Here is a 23,446-nt window from a genome sequence, read left to right as displayed (position 1 = left end):
AAAGTCCCCGCTCTCGCCAGCTCTCTTCCTTGCAGGGCAGGCAGAGAATGCACGTGTAACCAACCAAAGAAACCAGGTCGTTTTGCTAGTAAAACATGTTCAGAAGGGATTAAAACAGGTTTCCACAAGACAAAGTCATAGCTGGGACCCACTTTAGCCTCTCTTCCCTGACCGGAAGGATGAAATCTGAAGGAAGAGAAGGAGCCAGCCGAGCCCAGAGCCCTGGGAAGAGTGTGTACCAGGCAGTGGTACAGTGTGTGCAGACGTCCTGAGTTGCAAACAAGGCTGGCTTTGCTCATGCCTCTTTCTGGAAGGTAGGAAATAGGATACTTACTCCTCTGTCTCCAGAGAGTCAACGCGGGCGACATAGTTGCTTGGGATGTAGCCCTCCTTCCCGGTGGCCAGGGATCGAGCCTTCCACCACTCCCCGGATCTGAGGGACAGGAGGGAGTAAAGGTGTTAGGGACAGAAGGATCATCCTCCAGTCTCCTCAAGCTGCCCAGCCTTGACCTAGAAAACTCCCTGCCTCCAGAAAGCCAGTAGGGTGAGGGACAGGGCCGTGAATATGTCAGCCCCAGCATGTGCCCATGATTAGGGTAGGGATCCTTACAACAGTTCCTGTTGTGCATCTGAGGGTCTGGAATCACCCTGTCCACAGCCCAGAGCCCTGGGTCTCTGGCTCCACTCCTTTTCCCTGGACTTGCAGCTTTGGTCTTATTAGCTATACCCATGGCAGGGTCCTGTGCCCATGGAGACTCCGAATAGCTCAGCTGGGGCTGAGAATAGGGGAGAGTGGGCTTGGGGGTCCGACCAGGCATGATCACTCCCGTTCTCGGGCTTCAGCACATCCTGGACACTATACCCACGATGGTGAAGGCTGTAGGAGATCGGAGGTGCAAACTCAAAGATCCAAGGATTTCCAAATGCAAGTTCAACTCGATGGGGCCTGGTCCACAGGTAAAGCCGGTGGCTTAATCACAGGAGCCCTAGAAAGGCTTCCCTGAGAAAGCTTCACCTGTTCATCCCAGGCTGGATGTATACTCTTAGTAAGTGCACAGTCCCCTTCACCCAGGTTGACAGCAAACCCTTCCTCCACTATTGTGATTAGCTTCTCATTAGACATTTATACCCAGGATAAGATAGCCCATCTATCAGGTTCTTTATGGAAGCACAAAAGAGCACGTAGTTGAGTAGAGGAGGCAGGTCTGTCTTAGGGGGAGTGGGATGGGGACTCACTCCTCTAGGACCACCATCTTGTCCCCCTTCTGGAAACTGAGGTCTTCATGGTGAATGGCCTCGTAATCATACAGGGCAACCACGATGATGTCCTCAGAGCCTGTTGGGAAGGGAGACACACGGAGGGTGAGGTTTCATCTAAGTGCATCCACAGCCCTGGGTGACCCTCACCCGGCACCTGGAACAGCTCCGCACCCATCAATATGTGGCTCCTAGTATAAGCAGGCATCTCACCATGCTGGGTGTGATTCTCAAGTTTAAAGCTAAATATGTTTTGTTCATGTTACTAAACAGCATTCTAGAAACACAATAGCCTGTGCAAAGTACTTCAGAGGAAATTTTGGAGATTCTCGACAGGGGTTTGACTGTTTGGGATTTATGCCTCAAGCTGAGGGAGAACCTAGCTGAACCCTCTGCAGGACATGTGACTCCACTGCATCTGCTCATAGATACTTACCCTCCCTGATTCCTGGTGTGTTGCTGTTGTTGCTATTAGGCCCCTGTGGGGAAGAAATGGGAGAAAAGAATGAATCTGACCAATGTGTGGGGACCCATGGAAGGTCTGTGTTGAGAAGGATACCCAAGAGCATCTTACCCTAGCCCTGCATGTTGTGGGAGGAGGCCCACGTAGGGCAGGGGACATGCCTGGCACCACACAGCACATTAGGGGCAGAGCCAGCAAACAAAATGGTCCAGGTTTTTTGTTGTTGCTGTTGTTTGCGATGGAATCTCACTCTGTCACCCAGGCTGGAGTGCAGTGGTGTGATCTCAGCTCACTGAAACCTCCACCTCTCGGGTTCAAGTGATTCTCCTGCCTCAGCCTCCCGAGTAGCTGGGATTACAGGCACATGCCACCATGCCCGGCTAATTTTGTATTTTTAGTAGAGATGGGGTTTCACCATGTTGGCCCAGCTGGTCTAGAACTCCTGACCTCAGGTTACCTGCCCACCTCGGTCTCCCAAAGTGCTGGGATTACAGGAGTGAGCCACCGTGCCCAGCCAGGATCCAGGTTTCTTGAGCTGTGGCCTCAGTCTTCGGTCTTGGATGTACCGGGGAATCCTGCTTGACCCCTCCCCCCAACACACAGTGAAGGGGTTGGTCCAGATCAGTGTTTTCCGACTAAGTTTGAAGAAATCATAGGCCCACCAGTGATTTATATTCCATAAATAAAGGCTCCGTTATATATGTGAAACAATCCAAGTGCCCATGCAAAGGGGAAGTGACACCTAAACTATGGTGTTCTAAGCAGCTCTTTCTTTTTTTTTTAAAGAGACAGGGTCTCCCTGTATTGCCCAGGCTGGAGTGCAGTGGCGTGATCATAGCTCATGCAGTTTGAACTCCTGGGCTCAAGCAATTCTCCTGCCTCAGTCTCCCAAAATGCTGGGAATACAGGTGTGAGCCACTGCACCTAGCCTGTGTTTTTATTTTCAAGAAGAATGTATTTGTGTGTCACACAATAGGATTATTGTGAGGATTAGGGTGCTAATAACCGTAAAGGCTTAGAACAGTGCTTGATTCATAGTCAGCTCTGTATAAACATAAAAGAAGTTGGTAAATACCTCTCCTAGCATGACTGCTTCTCTTTTTACAACTCTTGCTGTTGTTCCTGCTGCTACTCTTGGTCTTATACTCACGCAATTATGGTTGGTACTATTGCTATGACAATTGTTACTGTATTTTTGCGATGCTGCTGATACTACCATTACATTGTCACTTCAGCTGCTATTATTACTGGTCACTCATTACTCTCAGCACTGCTTTTGCTTCCACCCAGGCCGGAGGCCTGAGATGCTCACTCACACCTGTTCGGTGGAGCCCAGGCTAAGGGGCCAAGCCTGGGCTGCAGGAAAAGAGAGGTGACTTCCTTGCCCCTATGCATGCTGGTGCTGCATCCCGGAGAGTCGAGTCAGGGCACTGTTGGTAGCCAGTCAGCTCCCTTTCACCTCAAGCTCACCCTGCCCAACCTTGGGAGGACAGGAGGCTGTTAGGGCAATGTTGGGGCAGCATCCGGCAGCCCCCAGGGAAACCGGGACCTCCCGTACTCACTGGCTTGATGGTGGATGTGGGATCCGGCACGTACACAGGGCAGTGTGGGTTGGCGCTGGTTTCACTTTTTGAGAATGTATTGCTTCCGACCTGGAGGAACTTGGACCTCATGCACCCCATCCTGCAGCAGACAGAAGGGAGGTGAGCCCCGGTTACCAAGAGCCTCATGTGGGGAAGTCTTCTGATGCTGGCGTTCCAGGTCCCCTGTCCCCGGCTGGCTCCCACTGGCCTTCCCAGTCTTAACTCCCCTGCCAGCTTCATGCACCCTCATCCTCCCCACACGGCACCCACTCCATCCTTGCCCCCTCTGGGCTTCCCCATGTCCACGTGCCACAGCACTGGCCCAGGGCTGACAAGCTGTCATTGTCATGGGTACCAAGGACCAGCGTGATGGGTGTTTATTCAGAAGATGGCATGAGGATAACAGAAATGTAACAGGTAGAGCTGTTGGGGGGCAGAGCGGGTGGTGGGCACTGCCGGCTCTCAGGTCAGAAAGCCTCAGCTCATCCTTGGCCCCTCCACCCCACCAGCACCTCACTGACCACTTTCCTGCCCCCTACCCACCTCTCAGGTCTTCATCGGCAAAATGGGGACAATAATATGACCTACGGTGGTGAAATACTCAGTGCAATGTCAGGCTCAGAGCAAACACTACAGAAAAACTACAGTATTATCAGAAGATAAATTGCCATTTTTATATTAAATAACAAGATGAGGTCACATAACATGGCTCAAACAATCTAGTTTGTCAAGGCACCGTATTACTGGTATCAATTTATAAATTGCTTATAACTCCTTCCCTTCCTCCCTCCCTTCCTCCCTTCCTTCCTTCCTCCTCCCCCTCCTCCTCCTTCCCCCTCCTCCATCCTCCCTCCTCGTCCTCTTTCTTCCTCTTCTTCCTCTTCCTCCTCCTCCTCCTCTTCTTCTTCTTCTTCTTCTTCTTCTTCTTCTTCTTTCTTCTTCTTCCTCTTCCTCTTCCTCTTCTTCTTCTTCTTCTTCTTCCTCTTCCTCTTACTATTCCTCCTGTCTTTCTCTCTGTCTCTCTCTGAGTTATTTGGTAATTCATCCATCCATTTACACAGCCAGCATTTACTGGGCACTTTTCTAAACTGTGAAGAAGAGAAGCAAGTTCACGCCCTCAGGAACTCAACTGCAGCCAAATGGGAGACAGAGACAATAAACAGGCCAACAAATAAATAACAGGACAAATTGAGTTAATGAAAAGTGTGAGGACAATAAGAGAGGGTGCTGTGGGGAACAACAGGTCTGGCTCTTTTAGGCAGGGCATTTGGGGAAGGCCTGTCAGAGTAGGGGATACAGAACCTGCAGTCTAAATGACACAAAGGAGCCAGTGAGGGGACACTCTGGGGAAGAGTGTTTCAGGCAGAGGGAACAGCAAATGCAAAGTCCCTGAGGCTGGCATGTGCTTGGAGAGAAGTTGGAGGCACTGAAAGCAGGAGAGTGTGGCTGAAGCTCATGGGCAGGGAAGAGGGTGGTTGTGATGAGGCCACTGTATCCTGTAGGGCCAGTGAGGACTTTGGATTTTATTCTAAGGATGATGGAAAGTTTCTGGCAGGAGAATGATGGGATTCAATTTGCACTTTAAATAATCCCACCGGTGGCTGAGTGAGGCGGGGACAGTAGGGAGCAGGGGAGGGAGCCCTGTGAGAAATCTGCCGAAATTGTGCAGGTATGAGATGATGATGGCCCAGGGCGGGGTAGGGGCAGAGAGGAGGTAAGCACTGGACAGGTTTGGGGGACATTTTGGAGGTAGAGCTTGCAGACTTTGCTGCTGTATTCAATTAATTTAAGGATGCTTAAACAAAACACATTTACTCCAAGTAGAGTCAAAACATAATTGTAAATGTGGAAGAAATGTTTCATTTCTTTTCTCAAAATGTGCACACACATTTGCTGAGAAGGCAGGCTGTGACAACCACATAAGGAAGTGCTTGCTTTTCTCATCTCTGCACAATTGCCATTTTCTTCTAAAGCAGTTAGAACTCAGTTATACTTATCTTGTTAAAAATAAACATGTATTTGTGGTTTAAGAAAAAAACCCCCAAATTCCTAGGCTTAGATGAGTTACTTTTAAAAACGAAAAAGGATTCCTTTTATTTACAAGGATTTGCCTCTTCTGGTGGGAACTGGGAAAGATTTGCCACCTCAAGACTTGAGCGGTTTTGCTTTGTCTTTTGGAAATAAAATAAGGAACACATTCAGACTCTTGGAGTGCTGGATCATTAATTTGAAAAATTATCACAATTAAGCACAGATTTATAATGTACTTGCATGCATTTAAAACTGAAACCAGCATCTCTCTTTGAGATAAATGTGTATTACAGTTCTGGGAAATTAAACAGGCATCTTGTGTGGCATATATGACATAAAATTATATCACATTTTGTATGTTTTGGTCAGCATAAAGATGTTCTGGGAAGAGCAGCTCCGTGTGAGGTAGGGCAGCTCACTCTACCTCTCTGGGCACCCACTGATCTGCAGCTGTGAGTCTTGTGATTTCCAATTCACATGTGTTGAGCACCTTGTATGCTTCACTTATGTGATCAATGTACATATTCGAGATGGCCACAGGGTCCCGAGGGAGGGGTCTCAGAAGACCTGTGTTCATTCACAATCCAAGGCCATCTCTGAGAAAGGGTGGCGAGGGTTCTACCTCACAGGGTGGTGGTGAGCACTGAGCAAGTTGATGAGTGTAAAAGTGCCCAGCATGCAGTAAGCGCTGCAGAAACATTAACCACAACCATTTCTGTTTACTGGCAGACATGACACTGCCCCGGATCATGAAGCAAGCACAGTTTGCAATTCCTCTGGCCCACAAGCCTAGAGATACTGCAACACTGGAGAAGTTCGCTTTTTTTTAAAAATAGGGAATTCCCATGAGTTCCATTTTTGCACAATAAAGTGTGATTTGTTTTCTCAGAGACAGTCTCGCTCTGTCACCCAGGCTGGAGTGCAGTGGTGTAATCATAGCTTACTGCAAACTCGACCTCCCAGAATCAAGTGATCCTCCCACCTCAGCCTCCTTAGTAGCTGGGACTACAGTTACAAACTAGCATGCCTGGCTAATCTTTTAAAATTTATATTCTGAAGAGACAGGGGGCAGAGAGGGGGGCAGGTCTCACAGTGTTGCTCAGGCTGGTCTTGAACTCCTGACCTCAAGTGATCCTGCTACCTTGGCCTCCCAAAGTGCTGGGATATGAGCCACCATGCCCAGCTGAAAGTGTGATTTTTCTAAAAGTGATACACTGGCAGGAGTCAAATTTGTGTAAAATGTGATTGTCCCCCTAAATGAGAGAACCATGTCTACTGCCTGGTGTGGACTGGGCATCAGAAATGTCCATGTTCATGGTCACTAGGCCCAGAAATGTCATGTGAGCCACAAATATAAGTTAAAATTTTCTACAGCCAGGTTTTTAAAAATTAAAATTGAAACTTTATTTTATTTTTTCCTTTTTAAAAAAAATTTCTTTATTTTTATTTATTTTTATTTTCATTTTAAATTTCTTTTTGGTTTTTATTTTCTTAAATTTTTATTTATTTATTTATTTTTTTGAGATGGAGTTTTGCTCTTGTCGCCCAGGCTGGAGTGCAGTGGTGCGATCTCCACTCACTGCAACCTCTGCCTCCCGGGTTCAAGTGATTCTCCTGTCTCAGCCTCCTGAGTAGCTGGGATTGCAGGCACGTGCCACTACGCCTGGCTAATTTTTGTATTTTTTAGTAGAGACAGGGTTTCACCATGTTGGTCAGGCTGGTCTTGAACTCCCAACCTCAGGTGATCTGTCTGCCTCGGCCTCCCGAAGTACTGGGATTTCAGGTGTGAGCCACCGCGCTTGGCCTATTTTTCATTTAAAAAAATTTTTTTACATCCAGGTTTTTTAAAGTAAAAAGAAACAAGTGAATTAATTTTAAGATGTATTTATTTTACCCAATATATCAAAATTATTAACCTATAATAAATATAAAAATTATTAATGAGATACTTTACATTTTTTTTTTGTACTAAGCCTTCACATCTCAGTGTGGATTTTACTCTTAGAGCACATCTCAGCTATGACTCCATCTGTGCTCAGCAGCCGTCTGTGGCTCAGAGCTGCCATATCCAAACACGCAGAGAGAGAAGGCTCCTATCACTGCAGCACAGGAAAGGCTGCTGCTCACACCTGCATTCCTCAGTGCTTAGCCCAGTGCCTCCTGGCACACAGTAGGAGTGCCATGCACAGTGAGTGAATGGCTGCATGCCTGGCGTGCCATGCTTTATGTAGTAGGAAGTAAAAGTGTCTGTCAGCACCATAAGACAGGGCAAAAAAAAAAAAAAAAGTAAAAGCATCAGGACATTCCTGCTCTATGACTGAGTTGAGAAGGGGAGACTGGACACACAATTACATCCCGAAGCCACATACTAAGAAGCTATTAGGAGATACAGAAAGTAGAATGGTGGTTGCCAGGGGCTGGGGGAAGGGGAAGTGAGGAGTTAGTGTTCAATGGGTGTAGAGTTTCAGATGCAATGAGTTATGGAGATGGATGGTGGTGAGGGTTGCACAACATTCTGAATGGATTGAATACCACTGAAGTGTACACTTGCCAATGATTAGGATGGAAAATTTGTTATGCGTATTTTACCACAATTTTAAGAATGAAAGAAAAATAAGCTACTAGGGAGTGCTAAAGATAGGAGGGGCCATGCAAAGATTGCTAAAATACTTAATGGGTGAAAAACACAAACTGCAAACATGTACATCAAACCACTCTTGTAAAATGAATTTATGTGCCAATGTGTATGTTAGTAAGTTCTTATAAAAAGCAACCTGATTATAATAATAATTGAGCAGCAAGATAATGAGTTGGGTTTTGAAGAACAGGGAGGATCTGAATAGATAAAGATTGGGGGAAAGTCAAGAATATTCCAAAGAAGAACCAACTTCCAAAAAGGATTTGAAGGAGCTTATAATATTAAACCATATACAGAGCACTGCAAGACTCAAAAAGTGTTACTCTACACCATATAGACGGGAAAGATTATTGAACCAGAAGCCCAGGGTGGGACTGCTACTACCATTGAGTACTAGATTTATCTCTGAGCTTCCTAGTAGCCAAGATAAAAATGGAAGCTTGTATAACATCACCATAAGATCCCAGGAAGCACAGCAATTTGTCTGTTGACAGAAACAAATATTTTTTGAGTATAAATTCAAAAGAGAATTTGTTCTGTGGCTCCTCATAAAAAGGTCACTGGGGCTGGGTGCGGTGGCTCATGCCTGTAATCCTAGCATTTTAGGAGGCTGATGTGGGTGGATCACTTGAGGTCAGGAGTTCAAGACAAGCCTGGCCAATATGATGAAACCCTGACTCTACCGAAAACAGAAAAAATTAGCCAGGTGTGGTGGCGCACACCTGTAATCCCAGCTACTTGGGAGGCTGAGGCAGGAGAATCGCTTGAACCCGGGAGGCAGAGGTTGCAGTGAGCCAAGATCGTGCCACTGCACTCCAGCCTGGGCAACAGAGCAAGACTCCGTCTCAAAAAAAAAAAAAAAAGAAGTCATTGGAGGGCACAATGGACAATTTCTTCGACTGTGATTTGTCAGCAGAATCTATAGTATGTTGGTGAGTGGTTGCCAAACAGATGGTGCTGATATTATTCGGGTGGGTTTGGGAACAGGGGATGGGGTGAAGGTGGGGAGAGAATGATGGAAGAAAGAGGTTTATGTAGCCCAGGGCCTCTCTGCAGAGTGCCTTGTGACAAAGTGGCTTGAGTGAGTTTAGAAATGCAATATGGTGCTCAGAGTGTGGCTAGCATGAGAACCAGCAGCCTCAACCTCACAGGGGAGGTGTAAGAAATGCAGAATCTCAGGCCCCACTTCCCAAATCAGAATGTGCATTTTAACAAGGTTCCCAGGCGATTCATGTGAACATTCTAGCCAAGAAGGCTAGAGAACCTCTTTTGCTCCTGCCTCCTCAGCATCTGCCCCTCTTCAGATAACAGTACCTGGATTTTCCTTTGGAGAACCAGCTTTCTCCCACTTAGTGCATGAGGTTTGGTGGGGCCGATCCCACCCTTGCCTTCAGGGATTGGCAACTTGACACAGGCCTGGCCAATCAGAGAATCCCGTATCCTCTGGCCCCCTGGCTACAGAAATTGGTTCAGCTATAGGCATATACGTCCTCCTCACTGAGGCAGTCTGCCCTGGGATTTTGCTGGAAAAATTAGGGAAAAAGCACCCCCTTTCTATAAGGATTGTTGAGATGTAGGAACCTGGAGTTCTTGGAGGCCACCTCAACATCATCAAGGTAAAAGCTGCTTTAGAGTGAAGCCACCAGAGAGGACAACAGAGCTGAGATATGGAGATAAAGTAATTCCTGAAGATAAATTGAGCACCTGGATCCAGCTATGCCCGAAGCCTATACACCTCAGGATTTTTCCAGTCCATGAGTAAATAAATTATCAATTTTGCTCAAGCCAATTTGAGTTGGGTTTCCGCCATTTGAACTCAAAGTCTTCACTGATTCTTGCATATTGTTGGGTCACACTCTGGATTGAATGAACCAGTATCTGGGAGTGAGTGCCTGGAATCTGTAGTTCTAACAATTCTACAGGAAATTAGTATATACACTAAAATTTGAGATCCACCAATGTAGCAGAATGAAGGCTGAACTTGGGAGTCAGAATACTTGAGTTTGGATCGCAGTTCTGCCACTGACTGGGTATGTGACCTTGAGCAAGTCATTTGCCCTCTCTGAGCCTTATTTTTCTTTCCTGCTAAATAGGAGGCCTTGCTTCTCAGGCTTGGCCTGAGGTCCTATGTGACTAGGGATGTGAAGGACTGTGTAAAACTTCTGCATACACATTTCTCATCTAATGTGCTTCAAAAGCAGGCTCTGAGAGCAGAAGTAGCCTGCCTGCTTGCACACCCACTCAGAACTGCTGATCCCTGGTAAGGACACTTCCTCGGGCCACTGCCGACCCTGGGAACCTGAAACCTGCTCCTCACCACCTCAGCCTCTGCTGAGGGAAATGAGAGAGGTCAGCTAGCTTGTGCCTGGCTGCTTCCCAGGGTCACCATGCTGGCTACAGAAGCCTCAGAGTCTCGGCCTGTGCTCTCAGAGTCAAGCTCAAGGGGGAGAGGCCGGGGCCTGCCTGATCATCCATCCAGTGGGCTGGAGATGGTTTTCTGGGAGCTTCTATGCTTAAGCAGAAACCTGCAAGGGCTGAGGGTGTGAAGCCCTGGATTGTGGTCCCATCTCTGCCATAAGCTCATTGTGTGACCCTAGGCAAGTCTCAACTTGTCTCTGAGCCTCAGTTTCTCCAAATGTGAAATGAGATGTTGGATGAGACGTTCTCTGAAAGAAGAAGCTGCAGTTCTTTCCTGCATAGAATCCATTCCCCCCTTCTTCTAACAACAGTTCTCCAATTTTCCTTTGGGAATTACTCCTCCCCTAGTCTCAGTTTATGGATTGGGATAGAGTTGACTCCAACCCCTGGCTGTAGAGGTGGGTCTGTGACCAAATCAAGCCAATGAGAGTTGCAGTAATAGAAGCAGAGATGGGTGGATGGGCGCGGTGGCTCATGCCTGTAATCCCAGCACTTTGGGAGGCAGAGGCAGGTGGATCACTGGAGGTCAGGAGTTCAAGACCAGCCTGTCCAACATGGTGAAACCCCATCTCCATTAAAAATACAAAAAATTAGCCGGGCTTGGTGGCAGGCATCTGTAATCCCAGCTACTTGGGAGGCTGAGGCTGGAGAATTGCTTGAACCTGAGAGGTGGAGGTTGCAGTGAGCCGAGATTGCATCATTGCACTCCAGCCTGGGTGACAGAGCGAGACTCTATCTCAAAAAAAAGAAGCAGAGATGGGCATGTGATTCAATCCTGGCCATTGAGAGCCAGCCCTTGGTTTCTAGCTCGAAAAAAAGGCCTGCAGCAGCAAGGCAAACCCAAGAAATAGAGAAATACAGACTCCCAGCCTTGGATTAAGCCTTGCCTGAAGCTGATATCTCAGGGATTTTCCAGTAACCTCCTTCTTCTGCTTGAGCCAGTTTTGAGTTGGATTTATTCCCCCTTAAACATCAAAGAGTCTTGCCCAGTGCAGAGGGAATTCTTATAAGGGATTGTGATTTGCACTCAAGTGCAAATGGCTGATGGCAAAGACCTCCCTGATACCAGGTTTTAGTAGAAGAGAAGGTAAGATGGTACTAGACCTGTTAGAGTAGGTGAGGATGGGAGGAATATGGACCTCATTAAGCTGATGGCACTGAAGCCATGCCTTAAAAGGACCTGGTTATAGAGACTGGATGCAAGGGCTCATGCCTGTAATCTCAGCACTTTTGGAGGCTGAGGTGGGAGGATTGCTTTGAGCCCAGGAGGCTGGTCCTGACAACATAGTGAGACCATGTTTCTACCAAAAAAAATTAGCCAGGCATGGCGGCATGTGCCTGTATTCCCAGCTACTTGAGAGGCTGAGGTGGGAGGATCACTTGAGCCTGGGAGGTTGAGGCTACAATGAATTGTAGTCATGCCACTGCACTCCAGCCTGGGTTACAGAGAAAGAATGTCTCAAAAAAAGAAGTGCCTGGTGTCTAATAGGCCCTCCATACACATTCGTGTAATGGATATATTATGTTCTACTCTCTATGGGCCTCATCATACTTGGCTGAAGTCAACAGACCAGAATTATGAAGTTATTTTTCAGATAGGGAAATGGAAGCCCATGGGAGAGTGGGTCCCCCGGCTAGTCAGTGGTAGGTCAAACTGGCACTCAGCTCTCCTGCCTGTCATCATCCACTGAGGTCAGCCCCAGAGGCTGTGGGCGATGAAGGGGAAGGGGAGAATGAGGAACCCAAACAGAACTCTCAAGAAGGCAGACCGCTGGGGGCCCAGTGCTTAAGGCTGTTCAGTTACAGGAACTTTCCCTTCTCAGAACAGCTCAGCAATGGGGGTGGGGAAAAAGTATTTCCCCAACAGGAGCCAATTCCCTGAGCAGTGCCTTGGGGGTGCAGAGCCCAGCAGCTCCCTCTCCTCAGGTTCCCTGACTGTCTTCTGAACGAACTGTCTTTATCCCCGAGTGACTACTGTCCCTAATAGACAGTTAGGGGTCACTCCTGACTTCTCATGTCTTCCCTTTACTGAGCCTCAGCTTCTTTCTCATAGAGCTCAAAACTTTGATTTTGCAAACAGGAAGAAACTTGGGAGATCAAAATCTTCGTTGGACAGGTGGAGTAACAGCCCCAAGAGGCTGTGTGGGCCCTGGCTCACACGATGGCGAGCGACAGAGCAACACACTGAAGGAGAACTCAGGGCCTTTGATCATTTGCCTGGCTCAGCCATAGGGTTGGCTCTGAGATGCCTGTGTTCCAAACACTTATTCAACCACATATAAAACTCATAGCATGGTCAATGTTACTCTTGGGTCACTTGGTCAATTTCAGAATTCCAGAGCAACTGTGAACCTTCTTGGAATGATTTTATCTCTAAGGCAGGCAGGAGGCAGGGCAGTTTGAAAATAGAGCATGAGATTTGAAGTCAAATAGAGCTGGGTTTGAATCCTCATTCTGCCTCTTACAAATAAGTGAGCCTTTTAAAATGCAAGTCATCCTGGGCATGGTGGCTCACACCTGTAATCCCAGCACTTTGGGAGGCTGAGGCGGGCAGATCACCTGAGGTCAGGAGTTGGAGACCAGCCTGACCAACATGGTGAAACCCCATCTCTACTAAAAATACAAAAATTAGGCGGGCTTGGTGGCGCGAGCCTGTAATCCCAGCTACTTAGGAGGCTGAGGCAGGAGAATCGCTTGAACCTTGGAGTCAGAGGTTGCAGTGAGCCGAGGTCGCACCACTGCAGTCCAGCCTGGGCAACAGAGTGAGAGTCCGTCTCAAAGAAAAAAAAAAAAAGGTAAGTCAGATCTCATTCCTTCTCTGCTCAAACCCCCCCAGGGTTTCCATCCCACTTGGAGTAAAAGCCCAAGTCCCCTCCAAGGTGGGTAAGACCTCCACAATCTGATCCCCTCCTCAGCCTCTCAGATCTGTCTCCTTCGAACTCTCCCTTGATCATTCCACTGGAGCCCTCCTTGCTCTTCTTCAACTTACCAACTGTGCTTATACCTCTGGGGCATTGCATGTTCTGTTTCTGGAATATTCTTCACCTTCACCCAGAAAGGCTCCATCACTTCCTTCAGTCTCTCTAATGATTGTACCTTCTTAGAGCAACCTTCCCTCATCACCCTGGCGAAGACAGGATCCTCTGCCCCCCAACTCCCATCACTGTCTAGCCTGTTCCCAGCTAGTCTTCATGCCCCTAATAACCTCTTAAACGTGGCGGCCATGAGGATGCACCTCTCAGATCTCCAACTGCAAGAGTACGATTGGAGAAATTAATCAGCGGCTCAGCTGCTGTGCTCTGAAGTCCATCACTGCTCTCATGGGCTGCTCCCAGCCAATGACTGAGTGTGGCAGGGAGACTGAAGCCCACCCATGTCTGGGGGACCTCTGTCAAGAGACTTTGGCCAAGGGCTCCTTAACAGCCTTGACAAACTTTCCTTAGAATGACATGGCAGCCGGGCGTGGTGGCTCACACCTGTAATCCCAGCACTTTGGGAGGCCAAGGCAGGCGAATCACAAGGTCAGGAGTTCAAGACCAGCCTGGCCAACATGGTGAAACCCTGTCTCTACTAAAAACACAAAAATTAGCTCGGTGTGGTGGCACATGCTTGTAATCCTAGCTACTCAGGAGGCTGAGGCAGGAGAATTGCTTGAACCTGGGAGGCGGAGGTTGCAGTGAGCCAAGACTGCGCCACTGCACTCCAGCCTGGGCGACAGAGCAAGACTCTGTCTCAAAAAAACAAAACAAAACAAAACAAAACAACAACTACAAAAAAAAAACAAAAACAAAAAAACACGGCATGGCAGTCCAAGACACGTCCTCCTTTTATTCCTTTCTTCTTCCTTCCTTTCTTCCTTCCTTTTCTTTTTCATTAGTGGACAGAGGTGTCCCACTATCTGATGGCTCTCCTGTCCTCTCCTGGTTTCTTCCCATTTTCTCTCATAGCCGTTTCCTCCAATAAATTTCTTGCACATTTAATGCTATGGGAGTCTGCTTCTCAAAGGACTTGAACTATCTCAGGGTATGCTGAAGTTAAGTATAAAAAAAAGAAAAGAAAAAATAAAAAAGGACCTGGACTAACGCACCTAATGTATTACCTGTTGATTTGTTTATTATCCATCTGACCATTAGGATATAAGATATGACAGTAAGGACTTTGTTGTGTTCACTGCTATATCCCCAGTGTGTAAAACTAGAACACAGTAGGTGCTCAATAAATTCTTATTGAATTAAGTCCCCATTTAGCCTGCTGGATGCCCCCAGATTTCCCATCTAAACAATAGCTATAAATAGGCCAGGTGCAATGGCTCATGCCTGTAATCCCAGCACTTTGGGAAGCTGAGGCAGGCAGATCACTTGAGGTCAGCAAGCGGATCACCTGAGGTCAGGAGTTCGAGACCAGCCTGGCCAACATGGTGAAACCCTGTCTCTATCAAAAATACAAAAATTAGCTGGGCGTGGTAGTGGGTGCCTGTAATCCCAGCTACTTGGGAGGCTAAGACAGGAGAATTGCTTGAACTCGAGAGGTGGAGGTTGCAGTGAGCCAAGATTGCCCCACTGCACTCCAGCCTGGGCAACAGAGTGAGACCCTGTCTCAAAACAAAAACAAACAAACAAAAAGAAAACCAATAGCTATAAATATATGTTTAAACTGAGAAGGGTGATGCACGTTTGCTCGCTTCTGCTGGGAGAGGAGCAGTCTTTCCCTGGCTGCCGCTGAGTGGAAGTTTCCCCCTCCAGACAGGACACGGTGGCCAGTTCACCACCAGGGCCACTTTTCACTTTAACCTGCTGTGGTACTGAGAGGTCAGCTGCCCCCAAACCTGTCCTCCACAAATGGAATCCTCAAAGCCTCAGTAACACAGGCGCTGATCCTTTTACATTTTTTTAATAACTGACAAAGCTCCAGGTCTCAGTTTCTTTTAGTTTTTGAAGGGTATGTATTTTATTTTTAAAATGACCTTTTACCACCTAGTAAAACATTAGTACATCCTTCTTGTTAAAAATTAAACCATTAGAGGCCAGGTATGGTGGCTCACATCTGTAATACCAGCACTTTGAGAGGTCAAGACAGGAGGATCATTTGAGCTGAGGAATTTAAGACCAGCCTGGGCAACATGGCAAGACTCCATCTCTACCAGAATTTTTTTTAATTAGCTGGGTATGGTGGCATGTGCCTGTGGTCCCAGCTACTCAGGAGGCTGAGGTGGGAGGATCGCTTGAGTGCAGAAGGTTGAGGCTGCATGAGCCATGATAGCGTCACTGCACTCCAGCCTGGGAGACAGAGCGAGACCCTGTCTCAAAAAGAAAAAGAAAGAGAGAGAGAGAAGCAAGAAAGAAGAAGGAGGAGGAGGAAAGGAAAGAAGAAAGAAAGAAAGAAAGAAAGAAAGAAAGAAAGAAAGAAAGAAAGAAAGAAAGAAAGAAAGAAAGAAAGAAAGAAAGAAAGAAAGAAAGGAAGGAAGGGAAAGAAAGAAAGGAAGGAAAAGAGAAAGAAAGAAGAAAGAAAGGAAGAGAAGAAGAAAGTGGAGGAGGAGGAGAAGGAGGATGAGGTAAGGAAAGAAGAGAAAGAAGAAAGAAAGAAAAGAAAGGAGGGAGGGAGGGAAGGAAGGAAGAAAGATTAAAACATTACAGATACATTTAAGACACTCTTGGATTACTCATTCTATAAGCCCTCCATGGCCACCTCTTTCCCCACCCAGATATCATCTGCCAGCATTTGGCCTCAGCCTCTGCCTCTGCATTTACACACATGTATGTTGAAGCAGAGGCTGTCAGTGCCCTGCCTCTATCACTCCGCCCTTTACCATTTTCGCACATTCTGGCTGGACTTCCAGCTGCCGGTACCTTCATCTCGTTGTCTGAGAGATTTCTCTGTGGCTGTTGGTGCCTGCTCTGCCCGTGGGCTTGGCAAGCCGAAAGTGCTAGAGAATTATCACATCCCCAGGAGTAGTTTTCAACAAAAGACAGGAGCGAGACCAGGGTAGACAAATACCCCTGTTCCCTCACCTCTCGAGCCTGTTCTACCCTGGCTCCCAGAGCTCCTCAGTGGGATTGAGCTCCAGGTGACCGCAGTGGTAACTGGGCTTAGAAGACACCTTTAATGACTGCCTCCTGTTCCCTGCCTTACTTCCTTACTCCCCTAGAAGGGTCCCTGGAATCAGCTCTCAAACAAACTATTTGCGTTTGAAACCTTGCCTAGGGTCTGCTTCTAGAGAAACTCAAACTAAGACATATATGCCATGATGGACTAGTGTGTGTGTGTGTGTGTGTGTGTGTGTGTCTGTGTGTTTTGACATAAAAGGAATTGTGCTGCAGGAATCATGAGTAGTATCCTTCTCAGTTCCCCACCCCCTTTTTTTTTTGACAGAGTCTTGCTGTTGTCGGCCTGGGCTGGAGTGCAGTGGCAAGATCTTGGCTCACTGCAACCGTGCCTCCTGGGTTCCAGCAATTCTCCTGCCTCAGGCTCCCAAGTAGCTGAGATTACAGGTGCCCGCCACCACGCCTGGCTAATTTTTGCATTTTTAGTAGAGACGGGGTTTCACCATGTTGGCCAGGCTGGTCTTGAACTCCTGACCTCAGGTGATCCACCTGCTTCGTCCTCCCAAAGTGCTGGGATTACAGGTGTGAGCCACCGTGCCCAGCCTCAGTTCCATTTTTTTTTTTTGGATTTGGGAACTGAGGCGCAGAAAGGGAAGAAATTTGCCCAGTGCATCACAACCTGTCTTTGGCAGAGCTGGCGCTCAGACTCGGGGTCATCTACTGTGCTGTACCCACTGTTCTTCACTTCTGTGGTAGAGATGAGGCTGGGACTCCTGTTCTCTTGGCTGCATTTACATCTCCTGGGCCAAAGGATTTCAGAGTGATGCCTGGAACTCAGGGAGGTGACTTGAGGGGAGAGTCAGGAGCGCATGTCCTAGCACAGTGCCATCCAGAGGATGCAGCATGTGGGACCACAGCCGGGGGCCAAGACCAGGGCACATTTACACTTAAGCACAGGCTACTTCTGCATCATTACCCACGCCTCTGAAAGTACATTCAAACTCCCAGTCCTGTGGGGGAGGAAACTGGAGAAATGGGGTGGGGACAAACATGTGGTTGGTTTGTTTAGAAAGGCAGAAGTGATTGCTTGAAGACTTGTGGTATAAAAAAAGAAAAATAAACTAAAAAAAAAAAAAAGATGTAAGAAAGAAAGAGGCTGAGTGAGATTGTGCTACTAACTTGCTGTGTGACTTTGGGAAAGTCAATTACCCTCTCTAGGCTTCACATTCCTTTTTGTTTCTTTTATGAGACAGGGTCTTGCTCTGTCACCCAGGCTGGAGTACAGTGGTGCAGTCTCAGATCACTGCAACCTTCACCTTCTGCGCTCAGACGATCCTCCCACCTCAGTCTCCTGAGTAGCTGGGACTACAGCCATGTGCCACCACACCCAGCTAATTTTTGTATTTTTTGTAGAGACAGGGTTTTGCCATGTTACCCAGGCTGGTCTCGAACTCCTGAGCTCAGATGATCTGCCTGTCTTGGCCTCTCAAAGTGCTGGGATTACAGGAGTGAGCCACCGCACCCCGCCCTTCATGTTCCTTTTCTATAAAGAAGGAAGCCTTGTCATGACCCAAAGGGTGGGGTTTGAAAACTCAAATGACTACAGGGATGTGGAGGGTTCTGCGGATGAGGAAAGTGGGCCTGGCAAGGGCTGTGCAAGCTGGACAGCCCAGGTGCAGCCCCCAGGGCAGCCCCCAGCTCCACTGAGGTTGTCTGAGGAGCACTCGAGTCGTGGGTTCTAGTCTCAGGGCTGCTAATTCTTCTAATGTTTTAGGAGACAGAAATCCAGATTATGTGAGCTCTCCTGAGTTTAAATGTTAGCAACTAATTAAAAATAATCGCTGTGGGTGGAGGGGTGTTTGGGGAGGGCAGCTGAAATATCTCAGGCAAGGGAGGGGGGAGGTTGTCCAACATTCATTACGTTTGTCCCATCAGTGTTTTTTTGAGGCCCTACTATGTGCCAGGTGCCAGGTGTTAGAAGATACAGTGGTTTATAGGACAAACATGTTTGTGCTCTTGTAGAATTTACTTTCTAGAAGAGTTTAAAGTCCAAGCCCTAGCTAGTCCTTAGAATGTAGACAACTTTCTCCTTACTTTCTGAGGTAAGAGCCCTCACAGGGCAGCCTGGTTTGAATAAGATTAAGATTCATGCCTTCTGTACCCATTAGAATGGTAATAATAATAATAATAAAATATAAACATAGTAGGTATTGGCAAGGATGTGAAGCCAATTGAAACCCTTGTATATTACGGTGGGAATGTAAAATGGTGGAAAACAGCATCGCAGTTCCTCAAAAAGTTAAAGATAGAACTACTTTTTTTTTTTTTTTTTTGAGAAGGAGTCTTGCTCCGTCGCCCAGGCTAGAGTGCAGTGGCTCAATCTCGGCTCACTGCAAGCTCCGCCTCCCGGGTTCATGCCGTTCTCCTGCCTCAGCCTCCCGAGTAGCTGGGACTACAGGCGCCCACCACAATGCCCAGCTAATTTTTTTGTATTTTTTTAGTAGAGACGAGGTTTCACCATGTTAACCAGGATGATCTCGATCTCCTGATCTCGTGATCCGCCCGCCTCGGCCTCCCAAAGTGCTGGGATTACAGGCGTGAGCCACCGCGCCTGGCCACAAAGATAGAACTTTTATATGACCCAGTAACTCTACTTCAGGTATATATCCAAAGGAATTGAAAACAGGTGCTCAAACAAATACATGTATGCACATGCATGCTCATAGCAGTATTATTTGCAATAGTCAAAATGTGGAAACAACCTGAATTTCCATCTGTGGATAAATGGGTAAATAAACTGTGGAATATCCATACAATGGAATATTATTTGGCCACAAAAGGAATAAAGTACTAATAGTTGCCACCATGTGGATGAACCTTGGAAAACATTATGTTAAGTGAAAGAAGCTAGACACAGAAAGTCACATAGTATGCTTCTATTTATATTAAATATCCTGAATGAATTAATCCGTAGAGGCAAAAAGCAGATTGGTGGTTGCCAGGGGCTGGGGGGATGGGGGAATGGGGGTAATTGCTTAATGGGTACAAAGTTTCCTTTTTCAGGGGTGATGGAAATGTTTAGGAGCTACTGAGAGGTAGTGTTTGTACAACATTGTGAATATACCAAATACCACTGAATTGTTCACCTTAAAAATCATATAGTTAATTTTATAAAGTTATGTGAATTTCACCTCAACTGAAATATTTCTAAAAAATTTGAACTATATAAAAGATTGCTCTGCTAGAAAGGTTAAGCAAATTATAATACAGGCAAACAGTGGAATATTATGCAGCCACTAAAAATTTAAGAACATTTTAAAGACCTGGAAAATGCTACAATGTAATACTAAGCAAATAAATAGGATAAAAATAATCTATGTGTAGCATTATACTAATTATGTTAAAAGTGCATAGAAAAGACTACATAAAGATACATGAAAATATTGGTTATTGTTCCCTCAAAAGGTTCATGTTTCCATTTTCTTGAACACTTACTAAGTGCCAGGCACAGTGAATAAGGCAAATGAAGCACCTTACAGCAGAGAACATGAGGCCTGGAAGAAGGGCCATTGATCCAGAGACAGCTGGGAGATCAACAGAGCAACATTCTTCTCTCTTCTCTGCCCCAGAGTCCCTGGGTGACCCTTCTGGGCTACAGTACTCCTCTCACACAAAGGGGAGGGTGACAGGTGCCCTCTCTGGGGAGCCATCCAGCCTTTTGGTGTTTTCCTCAAGAAACACCTGTACATGGGCCGAAACCTACACATCCCGGATGCTCCTGTCAATATTGTTCATTGTAGTGAACACCTAGGAACAACTTGAGTATTTATCCACAGGGGAAAGAGAAATACTGTAGAGTGGTTACCTGCTGGGATATTCCACAGCAGCTGGAAGGAATGAATGAGGCCTCTATTTTCTATTTCTCATCCTGGGTAGATTTTGACAACTTAATGGTAAGATGGGGCAAATATGCTCCTCTGCTATCCCCATTGTCAGAATTGCAGAAAAGTCTCACAGTTAGATAGTTTGTTTGTTTTTTTTTTGAGATGGAGTCTCGCTCTGTGGCCCAGGCTAGAGTGCAGTGGCACGATCTCGGCTCACTGCAAGCTCCACCTCCAGGGTTCACGCCATTCTCCTGCCTCAGCCTCCCCAGTAGCTAGGACTACAGGTGCCCGCCACGATGCCCGGCTAATTTTTTGTATTTTTAGTAGAGATGGGGTTTCACCGTGTTAGCCAGGATGGTCTCGATCTCCTGACCTCGTGATCTGCCTGCCTCAGCCTCCCAAAGTGCTGGATTACAGGCGTGAGCCACTGCGCCCGGCCTTTTTTTTTTTTTTTTTTTTTTAGGTGGAGTTTCGCTTTTGTTGCCCAGGCTGGAGTGCAATGGCGCAATCTCGGCTCACTGAGACTTCTGCTTCACTGGGTTCAAGTGATTCTCCTGCCTCAGCCTCCCGAGTAGCTGGGATTACAGGCATGAACCACTGCATAGATAGCATTTTTAAAGCACACAAAACAGTCCTACGTGTTGTTTATGCGTACATTTATATGCAATCCATTTTTAGAGGCACATCCTGGAAGGACTGTAACTCATGACAGCGGTTGCCCCTGGGGAGGGAGAGAAACAGGACTGAGAGTGATACAAGGTGGGGAGACTTCAATTTTTTCTGTTACTTTTAGTAAATTAATTTTTTAAAATCTGAAACAAACACAACGAAATACTATTATTTGTTAATTCTGGATGGTGGATTCTCAGGACATTTAATATATTATTATCTTCACTTTTCTGTATTTTAACCTGTCACCCCCTCCCCTAAAAAAAAAGGACCATAAAGAGGAAACCATGGGCTAAGGCAACTGATATGCATTGAGGCCTTTCTCTGTGCCAGGCATAGGCTACCCCAGTGGTTCTCAAAGTGTCCTCATTGGATCAGCAGCAGCAGCATCACCGGGGATGGAAGTTCTCACTGTCCTGCACAGAGCTACTGAATCAGAAACTCCAGGATTCGGCCCAGCGATCTGTGTTTTCACAAGCAGTCCAGGTGATGCTGATGTAGGCTAAAGTCTGAGAACGCGGGGCCATATGTCTAGCTAGGGCAATGTTAACATACATTAAGCCTGTGTACTGTCAGACAGCACTCTCAAAGCTTTCCTTCAGTAATTTTTTTTTTTTTTTTTTTGAGACAGTCTCTCTCTGTCGCCCAGGCTGGAGTGCAGTGGTGCCATCTCGGCTCACCGCAACCACCGCCTCCCAGGTTCAAGTGATTCTCGTGCCTCAGCCTCCCGAGTAGCTGGGATTAAAGGCATGTGCTACCATGCCCGGCTAATTTTTGTACTTTTAGTAGAGACAGGGTTTCACCATGTTGGCCAGGCTGGTCTCAAACTCTACCTCAAGAGATCCACCTGCCTCGGCCTCCCAAAAAGCTGAGATTACATGCATGAGTCACCCTGCCCGGCCCCTTCAGTATCCAATTAATCCTCTAAACAACCCTGTGAAGGAGGTACTATTACTCTCCCCATCCTGCAGTTGTGAAAACAGAGGCAAAGAAAGGCCAAATCCTCTACCCTAGGCCCAACAGGCAGTTTGCCCCTAGAAGCCCCCTCCCCTACCCACTAGCCTGTCTGTCACAGGCACCACCTCTCGCATACTCCAGTTTCCTGCATCCTTGCAAGAAAGACTTCATAGCCCCGTTTTACAGATGAGAAAACGAATTCGGAGACGGAGAATTCGTCCAACAAGGAGGAAAGTGACAGGGCATGCGTGCAGTGCGGTCTTGGGCCAGGAGGTTTGGGGGTTTGACCTAGACCTGTTGTGGGAGGAGGGGCAGAGAGCCGACCAGCTGCAGCCGTCCTGGGTGTGGCTCGCACGTCACGCCTCCGCCCAACTGTCCCCTTCCCCAAGCTGGCTGCCAACCCGGCGTGACCTGGCCGCCACCGGGAACCGTAAGGGCCTTCCCCCTCCCGGGCTCTGTGAAGCCCCATCCCTTCCTTCTTTTTTTTTTTTTAAATTAACCCCCCCCCCCCGCCCACGCCTCAGAAGGGGAACCTGGACGGCCCAGAGAAGTGGTGGATAAAGTCACTGCACGGGCCCGAGCGTCCCCTTCCCCGGGAATCCAGCAGTCCGCAACAGTGCCGCCCCTCCCTAGGGCACCCTCCACCCGCTGTTGACCCCTCATCCCCCGGGCTACCCGCGGCTCCCCCGACTTTCCGTCTCCCCTCGCTGCCCCCAGCCGCACCCGTAGCCAGCCCTCCCCAGGCTCCTGTGCTCCCTCCGCCTCCTGGGACCCCTCGCGGGCCGGGTATTCCCGGTCCCCTGTGCACGGCACTCACCTGGGCGCCCGCTCCTCGTCTCGCGGGCAGCCCGGATCCTCGCAGCTTGAGCGCCCCCCCAGCTCGGCAGCCCCTGAGGTTCCGGGGTCCCAGTGCCGGGAAACTGACTTTCTAGAACTGGAGGCGGGGGCGACGCTCCGAGGGGCTTTGGTGCCGCGGGCGTTTCTCGTCCTGCACTGTCTGAGTCCCTTCCCACTCGCTTCTAAGCCTCTGATGTGCTCCCGAGCTGGGACCAGGGACGTGGTGGTGCCCGCAGGCCATCTGGGCGCCTTAGCCGCGCCCTGAGCGATGCTAACTCCGCCCCAAGTGTCCTAACACCTCCCCGAAGATTCAAACGCCACCCCAGGATCCTAACCGGCTCCCCGAGGGTCATAACCTCCGTCTCCCGTAAGAAGGGTCATAACCTCCTCCCAAACCCGCCACCAAGAGAGAAAAAAAATTAGCACCATCCGTCGGAGGTTTCTAACGCGTCCACCAAGGATGCTAACCCCCATCCTTTCCGCTCCACTTTCCCTAACACCTCCCCATCCCACCGCCCAGCGTCCTACCCCAGTCTCCAAAGGATCCCAAATCCCACTCCTAGGGATTCGAACCCACCCGTCTAAGAACCCCAGCCCTCGCTCCAAGGCTCCCAAGATACTAACCCCGCCCCGCCAAAGGATTTTTAATCCCACCTTTGAAGGATTTT

The 23,446-nt window shown here is 47.9% G+C and overlaps 1 protein-coding gene across 1 annotated transcript in view; it reads right to left on the bottom strand.

Annotated features, from left to right (window-relative positions):
- Positions 1-23,093, bottom strand: part of HCK (HCK proto-oncogene, Src family tyrosine kinase) — a 49,677-nt gene extending 26,584 nt beyond the window's left edge. Inside the window, exons 1-5 of the mRNA XM_024238865.3 lie at positions 22,759-23,093; positions 3,283-3,403; positions 1,694-1,736; positions 1,237-1,336; positions 335-433 (exon numbers count right to left, since the gene is read on the bottom strand). Coding sequence (XP_024094633.2) covers positions 335-433; positions 1,237-1,336; positions 1,694-1,736; positions 3,283-3,402 — 362 coding nt within the window. The 5' untranslated portion in view covers position 3,403; positions 22,759-23,093. The remainder of the gene's footprint in view (positions 1-334; positions 434-1,236; positions 1,337-1,693; positions 1,737-3,282; positions 3,404-22,758) is intronic.
- Between the last annotated feature and the right edge of the window lie 353 nt (positions 23,094-23,446).

Source organism: Pongo abelii, chromosome 21 (genome assembly GCF_028885655.2).
Source record: "Pongo abelii isolate AG06213 chromosome 21, NHGRI_mPonAbe1-v2.0_pri, whole genome shotgun sequence".
In the NCBI taxonomy this organism is placed as follows: Eukaryota; Metazoa; Chordata; class Mammalia; order Primates; family Hominidae; genus Pongo; species Pongo abelii.
This window is presented reverse-complemented; position numbering and strand designations above follow the sequence as displayed.